Source organism: Rhinoraja longicauda, chromosome 28 (assembly GCF_053455715.1).
Source record: "Rhinoraja longicauda isolate Sanriku21f chromosome 28, sRhiLon1.1, whole genome shotgun sequence".
Taxonomy (NCBI): domain Eukaryota; kingdom Metazoa; phylum Chordata; class Chondrichthyes; order Rajiformes; family Arhynchobatidae; genus Rhinoraja; species Rhinoraja longicauda.
This window is the reverse complement of record NC_135980.1, coordinates 11,247,751-11,260,829: the sequence shown is the minus strand read 5'-3', so window position 1 is coordinate 11,260,829 and position 13,079 is coordinate 11,247,751. Positions and strand designations below refer to the sequence as shown.

At 40.9% G+C, this 13,079-nt stretch overlaps 1 protein-coding gene across 2 annotated transcripts in view; it reads right to left on the bottom strand.

The window, feature by feature from the left end:
• Positions 1-13,079, bottom strand: part of sh3gl1b (SH3-domain GRB2-like 1b) — a 77,956-nt gene that overhangs the window by 35,866 nt on the left and 29,011 nt on the right. For both annotated transcript variants that reach the window (XM_078424164.1, XM_078424165.1), the window contains exons 3-7: positions 9,592-9,664; positions 5,203-5,346; positions 3,395-3,528; positions 2,277-2,435; positions 162-265 (exon numbers count right to left, since the gene is read on the bottom strand). In XM_078424164.1, coding sequence (XP_078280290.1) covers positions 162-265; positions 2,277-2,435; positions 3,395-3,528; positions 5,203-5,346; positions 9,592-9,664 — 614 coding nt within the window. The remainder of the gene's footprint in view (positions 1-161; positions 266-2,276; positions 2,436-3,394; positions 3,529-5,202; positions 5,347-9,591; positions 9,665-13,079) is intronic.

Sequence of the window (13,079 nt, the reverse complement as noted above, 5' to 3'; positions counted from 1 at the left end):
ATGTGATATTTAATGTTCTAGTGCCCTAAGCACAGGTTGATTAATATCTACAGCCACTTTCTTTTATAACTGGGCATGATGACAATATCAATATCATTCCTTGTATCTTGAAGTGGGTATGGGAGAAACATCTACATCACAATGAAATAAACATATCTTACCTCTCTTTTAATTTATCAGAGAGCTCTTCCAAAATTTGTACAGCTTGTTTGTGATAATCCAGTTGTGCTTCTACTAGGGCCGACATTTGGCTCACTTGCTCGATCTGCAAAAGGATTTTCCTTTTATTTGCGTCATTTAAAGTATGTGTAAATTACTTATTTCTCCCATAGAAATGTAGCTTCAATCCAAATGGGCCCACATTGTCTAATACCATTTATAGAGCTAGGGTGGATGATACCTAAATTTTCCATACTTACCATTTATTTCTGTTAAACCACTTTAAGAACAAGTTTGGAATCAACACAAATACACAAGGATTCACTGAACCCAGTAGACTATTTTGGGATCGATTTAAAATTGCCTCATTGGGCAATCTGAATCATCAATCTCTATACTAGTACTTCCTTACAAGTGTCCTGTTCAAAATAAATGTACAAAAAAAAAGGTATTTAACATACTAATACTTTACATAATACAAATGCACCCCATGACATTTAAAATACATTTAATTGCAATCATTTGTATTCAGCATTAAGTTGAAGTTCTATCTGGTGATTAAAGATGCTATTATTTATAGGAATTATACAATTGCACTAATTTTAATTCTCTCCTGCTAATCCATCAATTCAAAAATCCCGAGTGGGTTTGTTCCATTGGCATCTTGTTGATGCATCAAGGCTGCAACATTACCAACATAAAATAGACCGCACCAGGTCACAAAAGATTTCTGAGAACTGTTTGTGATCTGAACAGTTTATGTCGGAAATGATCAAAAACAGTTTGTGAAGAGGAATGCACAAACAGCAGTGAAAGGAGAGCGAGTAGGTGTGTGAAGAGCAGCCACCAGCCAGCCTCACTGATTCACTGTGTGAGTGTTTCTGCTCAGGGCATCGACCTCCGTTGAACCCAGCCCCTAATGGTTGCAGCGCATTTGAGTGTACGGGTCTCCATAACCTCGTGAGAGCTAACAGTCACTGCAGTCCCTAAATAGTTTCCATGAGTCAATTATTTTAGCATAAGTCTGCTCCATCTACTGGATTGTGATAGAATATGGTTTAACATACAAAAGGACACAGTTAGGTTCATACGGATGTGATAGAAACAGGGGGAGGATGGGTAGAGCAGATGGGATAATTCAGTGACAGGATTTCAAAAAGTATTATTTAATTTCCAGTAAGCCAACTCCTATTTGGACCAACCCATCCTCAGAACTTCAATTATTTATCATCCTTTCATCAAATTCCTGATTAAAAACTCAGCAGAAATAAATCATTTCAAATCTGAAGGAAAGATTCATTGGCCATGATTAGACACTGAATAATTCAGCACCAAAAATATGATAATTGGTGAGTGCAAATGAAAATATTTTCTTTTACAGAAATTAGTTTGAATTTATTAGACATTTAACCAAACCTTCAATCAGACCTCTAATTTTCTTGATGTGGATAAAGCTTCAGATAGTTATTGTGATGTATCACTCAAATTCACTTTATATTACTTGAATTGGATAACACAACACTTAGGACAATTGCTTCAGTTTCTAAACAAACCAGAAGCACAACTTTAGATGGTGCAAACGGCACATTTGATAAAAATGACATGCAAAACAGAAAATAGAAAGCATTTTAACCTTTCAATCAGAAAGTATTTTGCAAAAATCATTTTGTTCGCCAGAAAAATACATGATGGTAAATTATTTGACCAAGAATATTATAGTTGAATTTGATAAGCACCTTTGTTGAAATTTATGCAGGTACAACCTCAAGCAGATGAAATGCATTATGATTTATTTACTTATTTATCTATTTATTAATTTCCCTATGTTCTCAAAATCTCTGTAAAGCGTCTTTGAGTATATGAAAAGCGCTATATAAATAAAATGTATTATTATTATTATGATCTGGAGCATGAATATGGCTAATGCTCCCATTTTCCCACTTAGCCAAGAAATATTTTTATTTAACTACCAGGAGACTTCCACGTATACACTTGTGTGAAATAAGACCCGAATCACATCATAAGCTTGTCATTTCTAGATTTAGTCTCAAAAACAAATCTAAACATGGACAAATATGAAAGCATAAGTGTAACAAATCTTTTGAAACCACACTTACATCAGTTTCTAAAAGATTGTACATGCTGGTTTCTGCCACATCTTTGGATTCATCAAATTTTTCCAAAGCTTGTCTTATCTCCTCCTCAGGAATTTTTCCCTGCCGTTTCTTCTTGTAGTCGTAGTCGAGGCGGCGACCCTCCAGTTTCTTCAAATGATGCTGCAATGTAAAAATTGTGTGTATAATTCCTAGAGTACACCTTTATATTTTTGGGTTCTGTTATACCCCTCCAACATAATCTTCAGTGACCCTGCCCACCATTATTTGAAACCAGTGTCAGCAAACTATCAGACCTTTGAGAGGTAAAGTCAGTCAGCCAAATCTATTATCACCTGTTACCTCTTCTATATTCCTTCTAGCATGGAATCATAAATTACTAATCAGAAAGAATTTGGGTTTTTTTTCTCTGAGGGGCACATTTTACACCCCAAAAAAACCCATCTTCGGAGAGATCAGGATTGAACCTGCGGCTTCTAGTTCACATAGCATTGTATTATAATACACTCACAGAACATTAAAGGACTGAGTTATAAGCAAGTTTTATTGATTATTAATGTAAGCCTTGATAAATTATATTCGTCCTGCATGTTGTAATAATTCAAATATATTTTAGTAGAGAAAGGAAATGAGTTTGTCATTCAAGAGTGAAAGCAAGTTTATTTTCTTTCAAGTGTGGCCATATTGCAAACATTATTTCTGCCACTTTCATAAGGTGTGTCATGCTATCTTTACTTTGAGCTCCACAGCTAGATCAATATTGAACTATGATCAGTCGATGGGTTAGTCTAGATTGTTATTTTGAGTACTAAGCCTCAGCACCATCACGTTCTCGATCTCAGACTGCTGGGTTTATAGGTATTTGGTTTTTTGTCATGCTTGTTATTTTTTACATTAACCATAAAATTGGAATGACCATTTTAATAATCCAACTATTTTAGAGACTTAATGTGACAGCTTTGATGTGTGACTTCACAGATGGATATCAAAATGCTGCCAAAGCCACATCACACGTGAAGTGGCCATTCCAAAATATGTTGCCATTAAATTTGTTTAAGGAAAGTTGGGGAAACATGAAAAAGTTGCCAACGCATTGTGTTTACCTATAGGTGACCTTTTACCTGAATTTCTTTAAAATCTTTATCGCATAGACTTTGTAATGGATCAATAAAGTTCTGTTTGACTTCGATATCCAGGGAATCTTTAACCTCGGCCATTCGCTTCATTGATTCACCGACATCAATGAGAGCCCCTCCTTAAAACAGAAAATTTGGACACAATAAGGAAACTGAAGATCTTAAAGTTGAAAGGAACACTATTTCAGTGCATGACTAAATCAGTTCTAACCTTGTATTTTAATGCTCTCCCTCCTATTCTTTCTCACTTGGACTCCACGTGGACTTCTTTAACATGTCATTATGCAATTTCTATGTATAATGCCGAAAAATTAGTTGAACTGAGTCATGCTTTAGCTAAACTTTATGTCCCTATTTGACTTACGAATGCATTTACCATCAGGATCTATTGCAACAACAATAAATGAGAGCCAGAATGAATTTTCCCATCTCTTCTGGTGGGGTATTACCACTAACATTAGTGGTAATATTCCTACCTCTATCAGCAAGGTTACTCAACACAACTCAAGAACCTGTCTTGACATAGTTCTTATCTATTAAATCTTAGTTTTCCCACCAAGTATCCCAAACTAGGAGGACTGAATTTATATTAGAGTGAAGTAAGCCAGATCTTCCTCTAAGTACCCCATCCAACATTGGGAGCACAAAACCTCATCCACTTTTCTGGATTGCACTGCCCACCTCATTGGCTTTCTGCATACCAGAATCGCTTGCAGAGATATTTTAAATATATATTTATATTGAAGTGAAATTTAAAAAAAAAACAATATTAAAAGTTAAAAATCCACCAATAAACAACATTAGACTACGGCACAGATAATAAAAAATTATTCACTTGCCCTTTTGTAACCTAACCCTTTGTCCTACAATCCCTCACTAAAATCAATAGGGTCTCAGATGCCATGTAAAAACCCAAGCAGCAATTCCCAATTGCAAAACTGTTGGAAATACTGGCAAGTTCAACTCAGCAGGTGTACTTTATTTGCAGTCCACCAGCAGCACGAATTGACAAGACACAGTCTTCCAAAACTGTAAGTCTCCAGCCTTTTTACTTGGCCATACACATGTCTGGGACTTACTGCTCTTTCAACAGTAGCAGCCCTGAACACCTGCAGCTCCAAAGATAAAGATGAGGTAAGAGCCAGCAAAATCAGCCCCTAACATGTTTTCCTTTAAAATGGGATAGTAAATACATGCTGCCTTCTTTACCTTTTTATTTAATTTCATCAAGCCAAAACAACCACCAGCAAATTGCTGCTGGATTTCATTCAAACCTTTGCAAAGACCAGTAGGTCAGAGTGCATAACTTCCATGATTGTCATGCTACGAAGAATGCAGTGTTAACAAATTAAGGAGAACAACTTTGAGACATAAATTCTAATGAACTGCACTACGAACTAGTTCTTGAATGAAGTATCCCCACAAACAACGTTTTTATTCCCCTACCCCGTTTCAATGATGTCCCTTTGGATAAAGGTTTAGTAAACCAAAATTGGCGACGGTCAACATTCTCAGCCAACTCCTTCCCATTATCTCTGCAAATACTTTGATGGATCGCTCATTTTCAGCCTAACACTTCCCTTGCTCTCTCAAGAATTGATCAATGCAATATTCAAAAATAAAATTTGATACAATTAAATGCAATGAGCTCACAAATTGATTTACAAGCATAACATTATGTAGCAGAAACAACAAAAAATCTATTGCTTGCATCTAAAAGCGTTGGCCAGCCTCTTCAGCCTTCAAAGTGTAGTTCCTATTGAAGTGTTAATTTATCAAAATACTTCACTTACCAAAATTTGACTCTTCACCAAGATCCCTTCCAAATTTAAACATTGATTCTCCAAGAAGTCCTTCTGGTTGAGGGTAGCCCGGGTTTTTTACCTGCCCACGAATCTTTGATACTGTATTCAGCATTGTTAATTTAGCTCTGGATGCTGCGAAAAAACAAAGAAAGTTCATTTTTGACAAATAGGCTTTAGAGTTGTCCATTTTTAACAATTTTCAAATAGTAGGAATAGATATCTGATAATTAACAAATCTAAGTTTTTACATAGTAACACGAGTAACATAGTAACAATTTTAAGACTCTGCTACTTGCATTATTGGTTCACAACACTGGGTCTCTCACATCTGGCAGAAACACCAGTGTAAACTTGTCATTTGCAAAATGCAGCTCACAGCATGGTCCCATTGCAAAACGTGGCCAGGCAAAGGTTACACTTAGAAAGTTTGTACGATTCACAAAAGGTTTGATGTTGGCAGTCCAAGACCCCCACTTTAGTACCACCATGCTGTATTTCTTAACATGAAAAGCTAACAAATACACCAAATCAACTGTTATATGCTTTGACAACAGAACAATGAAATTCTTCTTACAGGCCCGTGAATGCAATACACATAGATAGTCATAGAGCACAGAAAAAGCCCTTCAGCCCAGCCCCATTTGCTCGCATTTGGCCCATAACCCCTCCCCCCCAAACCATTCCTATCCATCTACTTGTCCGGGTTTGTATTAAATCATGTTCCTCTCAGCTTAAACCTACGTCCTCTTGTTTTTGATTCATCGTATTCATCAGCATATGGAATCTCCACAATGTTCCAAGGAAATAGAGGCACTAACAGGCTTTCTTTGACTGCATCAATGTGCTGGGCCCAGGACAGATCTTCAGAGAAATGCACGCACAGAAACTTGACGTGGATGACTTTCTCCACCACCGAACTAATGATTAAGACAGGTTCATGGATCTTCAACTTTACCCTTCTGAAGTCAACAATCAGCTCCTTGTTCTTGCTGACATAGAGAACAAAACTGTTGTTCTGGCACCATTCAATTAGATTTTAAATCTCCTTCCAATACGCTGACTTATCATTGTTATTTAGTCATCCAACAACAGTAAATTTAAAGATGGTGTTGGAACAGTGCCTGGCTTCACAGTTGTGGTTACAGTGTGAGTAGAGCAGGGGCTAACCACACACACTCCTGAAGTGTTTCTTGTGCCAATGGTTATCAAGGAGGAAGTATTGTTGCCAATTCATATTGAATGTGCTGATAAGTCAAGGATCCACTTGCAAAGAATGAGCAGAGACCTAGCTCCCTCAATATGGTGACAAGTTTAGAGGGGACAATGGTGTTGAACGGCAGGTGGTAGTCGATGAACAACCGCCTTATGTGTTTTTGTTGTCCAAATGATCTAGTGCAGAGTGGAGAACCAGAGGTATCACATTCCCCGTTGATCTGTTGTGGCGGTGGGCAAATTGTAGTGGGTCCAGGTCCTTGCTAAGGTAGTTGATATTCATCATAACTAACCTCTCAAAGCACTTAATCACCATGGATCGTAGAGCCACTGGCTGGTAGTCACTGAGGCCTGTCACCTTATTCTCCTTGGGGGCCGTTATTACTGATGCCCTTATAAAGCAGATGGGAACCTCTGACTTTAGTAATGAGAGGTTGGAGATGTCTGCAAAAATTTCAACCAGTTAGTCCACACAGGTTTTAAGAACGTGGCCAAGCACACCATTATTGCTGGATGCTTTCCAAAGGGAACCTTCATGAAACCCAGATCAGGTTTTTTTTCAAAACAAAAGTTGTTGGAAATATTTAGATCAAGCAGCATGTGAGAGAGAAACTAAGTTAATGTTTCCAAGTTGGAGACTCTACATCTGAACTGATACAAGGGTTAGACAAAAGCTTTCAAATGCAATAGAAACTTATGGTTCTGCATTCACGGTACTAAACCTCTACCAGTAATGTGACACAAGGTGCCAATGCCAGTTGAAAATTTAGCACAAGCCCTACTTAATAATGCTCTTGCCTCAACATACGCAGAAGCCAAAACTGCCTAGCAGGCTATTCATATATGGGACCTCATTTAACACTAATTTACCAATATGCTTTCCAGCAGAAGTGATCAGAAATAGGAATGTTGGCAGCATTTTCCTTTTCTAGTTTAAAAGGTACACTCTAGTGTTTGCGAACAAATAAGTCACAGAAAAAGCAATGAATTCAGTATCTTAACATTTCATTATGCAAAAATTGATTTTCCATTTTTGGCATTCATGTTGAAAAGAATAACATACTCACTTGCCAAACTTTTCCCCAAATGCTAAATATATCAGGTCATTAAAGCCTCGGCTGAAGCAGTAGGTACGACATATAATGACATATCTTATTTTGTTATTGCTAACAAGTTGCAATTTCAGTCAATTCATTTAGGTCAGAGGTTGCTCAAAAATCTCACAATATCATGGATTTCATTTTTCAATAACATAGTTAAGAATTTGCTCCGTGGGGGAAAGATACACCAGAGGCACCTCTTCAAATAACAAATATACTTGCTCAAATGTGAATGAAAGTTAAGATAATTTTCATCTGGAATGATTTCCTAGTTTAAAAAACTATGCAATTCTATTAATATATATTTTTAATGGGAATAGACGATATATCTTTTTTATTCATCAGTCATTTGCATTTCTTCATCCTGAAGATATTAACTTGGCTGTACCAGTTTGTCAGCTGCAGTTATTTTAATATCCTGCAAATCCTGATGGTCAATTTGCTATTCACTTTCCTCAGGCATTACATCTAGTATGATTTTGTTCCATCACAAAGTACAACCATTATTTGGATAGTAAATTCAAGGCAATGGCATTCCAATTCGCAAGTGATATTAAAATAGTAGTTGTAAATTATTTTGATAAGCAAATGGAAGCTGAAGAAGATACAAACAAGAAAGTAAAATACATAAAAACACAGCTATTTGAAATCAATTTCAGTAAATAAGGAGAGATATTTTGACAGAGGAGCAGAGTGGGAGAGTTCAGAAAATTTGATAGCTTTTGCAGTATCATGTTAGGCAATCCCACAAATACTTTGTGGTAAAACAGAATTGTCAGTTCGTTGTTTCTACTGCAAAAAAGTGTTGGAATAACTCAGCAGTTCAGATAGGATGTCTCAATGTTTCAGATCAGGACCCATCTGAAGGGTCCCAACCCAAAATGTCGCCTATCCATGTTCTCCAGAGATGCCGCCTGACCTGCTGAGTTACTCCAACACTTGTGTGGGGTTTTTTTTACACCACAAATACTTTACTCAGATGAACAGTTATGTGAGCACAGTCTGTGCTCACAACCCTTATTATCTGGTTTATTCTTAACCTTTTAAACTGAAAGCCAAAATTCTATTCACTATACCTGAACAGCACTGGGGGTACATAATTAATGAGACACCTTCTCACCATCCAGGAATTCAAGAAACATTTTTTGTTTAAATCATGGTGCTGGGCCAAATGGCCTCCTCCTGCACCTATTTTCTATGTGAAAGCATGAAATGCAGGATATCACGTCTAAACGGAGCGAAAAATGACCAGACCTACAGATAATATATTATCATATCATATCATATACAGCCGGAAACAGGCCTTTTCGGCCCTCCAAGTCCGTGCCGCCCAGTGATCCCCGCACATTAACACTATCCTACACCCACTAGGGACAATTTTTTTTTTACATTTACCCAGCCAATTAACCTACATACCTTTACGTCTTTGGAGTGTGGGAGGAAACCGAAGATCTCGGAGAAAACCCACGCAGGTCACGGGGAGAACGTACAAACTCCTTACAGTGCAGCACCCGTAGTCAGGATCGAACCTGAGTCTCCGGCGCTGCATTCGCTGTAAAGCAGCAACTCTACCGCTGCGCTACCGTGCCGCCCTATTGTCTAGATATTAATAGCGTGTAGATATCAAGATAAGAATTAAGATTCAAAGACCACGGTCCTGTGAATGAGCTGGCAATAAGGGATCCAGTTGTCCAGATTACAACGGTGGCAATCCAGAGAGCAGGAAGAGCTTGTGGAACAGTACATTTTTGGATTAGGAGGAACAGAGGTTATTGCAAATATTCACACTAAAATAGCTGATGCATTTCACCCGGCAATGATGCTCTTCATGCAGAAAGCAATTAATGTCTGATCAATGCCAATACATTACACATGAATTGGACAAGAAGTTAGAGAGTGGCTTCCCTCCCCGTAACAGAATTGTTGGCATTACATCTTACCTAAAATGGCTTTTTCTAACTAAATGGCAACTTCAAAAGTAAAAGATAAAACACTGGGGAAATCAAAAAGTAATTAACTTTGAACTATAGATCAATGCCGTCCCAATATTTCAAACGGTGTTTACCTGGATTTGGCTGCAGGTACTCTGTGGTTTTTGTAAGGACGTCAGCCACAGCTTTGCTGGTAATGTCCACTTTCTGAAACCAAGCAACCAGAAAAATTACCTGTTATTATTTCACTTGATCTCATTATGGTCTCCAGAAATCACAACAGATTTATCTGACTTACCAATAACATATCACTGAACAGTTAACATTACTGAACTATCTATCTGCTTAATTGGCCTAGTGCATTCATGTTCAGAGCTTTCTACAGAGCATATTGACCCAAAGTCTACAGTTCAAGAGTCAAAAGAATCAAGAGTGTTTTATTGTCATTTGTACTGAAAACGGAACAATGAAATTCTTACTTACAGGAGCATGACAGGTTTATAAACTTAGTACTTATAGATAACACACACAAAAGTTCAATAAATGTTTTAAAAGTACAGAACAAAAACCTGAAGTCACAAGTTTGTAGTCAAGCTGGTGCCTGTCATGTTCAAAAGCCCGAATGTTGTTCGGAATAAGCTGTGCCTAAACCTAGAGGTCATAGTTATCAGACTTCGTCGATACCTTCTTCCCTGGCAGGAGTGAGAAGTCAAGTCAAGTCAAGTCAAGTCAAGTCAAATTTATTTGTCACATACACATACTCGATGTGCAGTGAAATGAAAGTGGCAATGCCTGCGGGTTGTGCACAAAAAGAATTACAGTTACAGCATATAAATAAAGTTAATAAGTTACTAAACATAGCACAAAAAGTGTCGACAAAAATTTAGTCTCTGGCGTTATCAAAGTTGACAGTCCTGATGGCCTGTGGGAAGAAGCTCCGTCTCATCCTCTCCGTTTTCACAGCGTGACAGCGGAGGCGTTTGCCTGACCGTAGCATCTGGAACAGTCCGTTACTGGGGTGGCAGGGGTCCCTCATGATCTTGCTTGCTCTGGATCTGCACCTCCTGATGTATAGGTCCTGCAGGGGGACGAGTGTAGTTCCCATGGTGCGTTCTGCCGAACGCACTACTCTCTGCAGGGCCATCCTGTCCTGGGCAGAGCTGTTCCCAAACCAGACTGTAATGTTGCCGGACAGGATGCTCTCTACAGCCCCAGAGTAGAAGCAATGAAGGATCCTCAGCGACACTCTGAATTTCCTCAGTGGTCTAAGGTGGTAAAGGCGCTGCTTAGCCTTACCCACCAGTGCGGCAATGTGCGTTGCCCACGTCAGATCCTCTGCGATGCGGACTCCCAAGTATTTGAAACTGCTCACCCTATCCACAATAGACCCATTTATCTCCAGTGGCGTGTACGTCCTTGGATGTTTAGCCCTTCTGAAGTCCACAATCAGCTCCTTTGTTTTAGTGACATTCAAGAGGAGGCTATTGTCCTGACACCAGAGTGCCAGATCAGCCACCTCCTCCCGGTAGGCCTTCTCATCGTTGTTGGAGATCCGGCCCACCACCACAGTGTCATCAGCAAACTTGATGATGGAGTTTGAGCTGAACCTGGCCCTACAGTCATGTGTGTACAGGGAGTACAGTAGGGGGCTAAGGACGCAGCCCTGGGGGGATCCTATGTTCAGGGTGAGGGAGCTAGATGTGTGTTCCCCCATCCTGACCACTTGGGGCCTGGCAGTGAGAAAGTCCAGGACCCAGGCACACAGAGGGGTGCTAAGCCCCAGTTCCAGCAGCTTCTCAACCAGTCTGCTGGGGACTATTGTGTTGAATGCTGAACTAAAGTCAATGAACAGCATCCTCACATAGCCCCCCTGGCTGTCCAGATGAGAGAGAGCGGTGTGTAGAACCTGGGAGACCGCATCATCCGTGGACCTGTTCGGACGGTATGCGAACTGTAGTGGGTCCATGTTGCGAGGAAGGAGGGCGCAGATGTGCTTCTTGACTAGCCTCTCCAAGCATTTCATGACAACCGAGGTGAGGGCCACCGGTCGGTAGTCATTTAAACACGCTGGAGAGGCATTCTTTGGCACCGGTACAATGATGGATCTTTTGAAGCATGCAGGGACCACGGACTTTGCCAAGGAGAGGTTGAATATTGTGGTGAGCACTGGAGCAAGCTGAGTAGCACAAGACTTTAGTACTCGCCCAGATATACCATCTGGGCCTCCAGCTTTCCTCGTGTTCACACGCGTCAGAGCCCACCTCACCTCATGCTCGGACACCGAGAATGTGTGCACATCCCCGGCGGTGGATCCCCCTCCAGCCTCGCTAGCCAGCGCCCCTTTGGTGCTGTTTTTAGACGGCGAGCTGGTGGTGTTACCCGTCTCAAACCGTGCGTAAAAAGAGTTCAGGTCATCAGCTAAGGAGGAGCCGGCACTTCCGGTTGAGGGGGTGCTGGACCTGTAGCTAGTTATAGTCCGTAGCCCCTGCCAAAGGCGCCTGGTGTCCTGCTGCTCCATCTGTGACTCCATCTTGTCCCGGTACCTCTTTTTTGCATCCTTCACTGCCCTTCGCAGTCGGTAGGACTCTCCCTTGTAGTCGTCCATGTTGCCGGATGCCAGGCCGGAGTTGTAAGCAGCGGTGCGAGCATTCAAGGCCACGCGAATAGACCTGTCCACCCAGGGTTTTTGGTTAGGGAAGATACTGACCCTTACCGTGGGGATGATGGTATCAGCTATTGTGGCAATGAAGTCCGTAACCGCTTCCGCAAACTCATTTACGTCTCTGGAACTTTCTTGGAACATGTTCCAGTCGACTTCGCTCAGTGCATCTTGCAGCATGGCCTCTGAATGGTCAGCCCACCGCTTTACGTCCCTCGTCACTGTCACTTCCCGTACTATCCGTTGTTTGTACTCCGGCAGCAGGAAAATGGCAGCGTGGTCAGATTTCCCAAAAGGAGGGAGAGAAACGGCCTTGTAGCCTTTCCTGAACGGCGTGTAGCAGTGGTCCAAAGTTCTTTCCCCCCTGGTGACACACGTGATGTGTTGGTAGAAGTTGGGCATGACCTTTTTGAGATTTCCCCTATTGAAGTCTCCAGCCACCAGCACAGCCGCATCAGGGTTCTTGTTTTGGTGTTGACACAACACATCGTGTAGGGTGGACAGTGCCACGTCGGTGTCCGCATGCGGTGGGATATAGACGGCTGTGATGATCACCGAGCTGAACTCCCGGGGTAGGTAGAATGGTCGGCATGAGATAGTTAGATGTCCCAGGTCCGGCGAGCAGGAACGAGAAAGCGTCTTAATATTCCCAGGATTACACCAGTTATTATTGGTCAAGAAGCAGACTCCTCCGCCCTTGGATTTCCCGGATTCTTCCGTTCTGTCCGCCCGGAAAACAGTGAAGGACTCGGATGGGCAGATCACCAGGTCAGGCACCAGCGGGGTCAGCCATGTTTCAGTCAGACAAAGGATGTTACAGTTCTTTATGTCCCTCTGGAATCTGATCCTTGCCCTCAGATCATCCAGCTTGTTCTCCAGGGACTGGACGTTGGCCAGAAGTATGCTGGGCAGAGGTGGACGTAAGGCTTGGGTTCTCAGCCTGTTCCGAATCCCCCCTCGCTT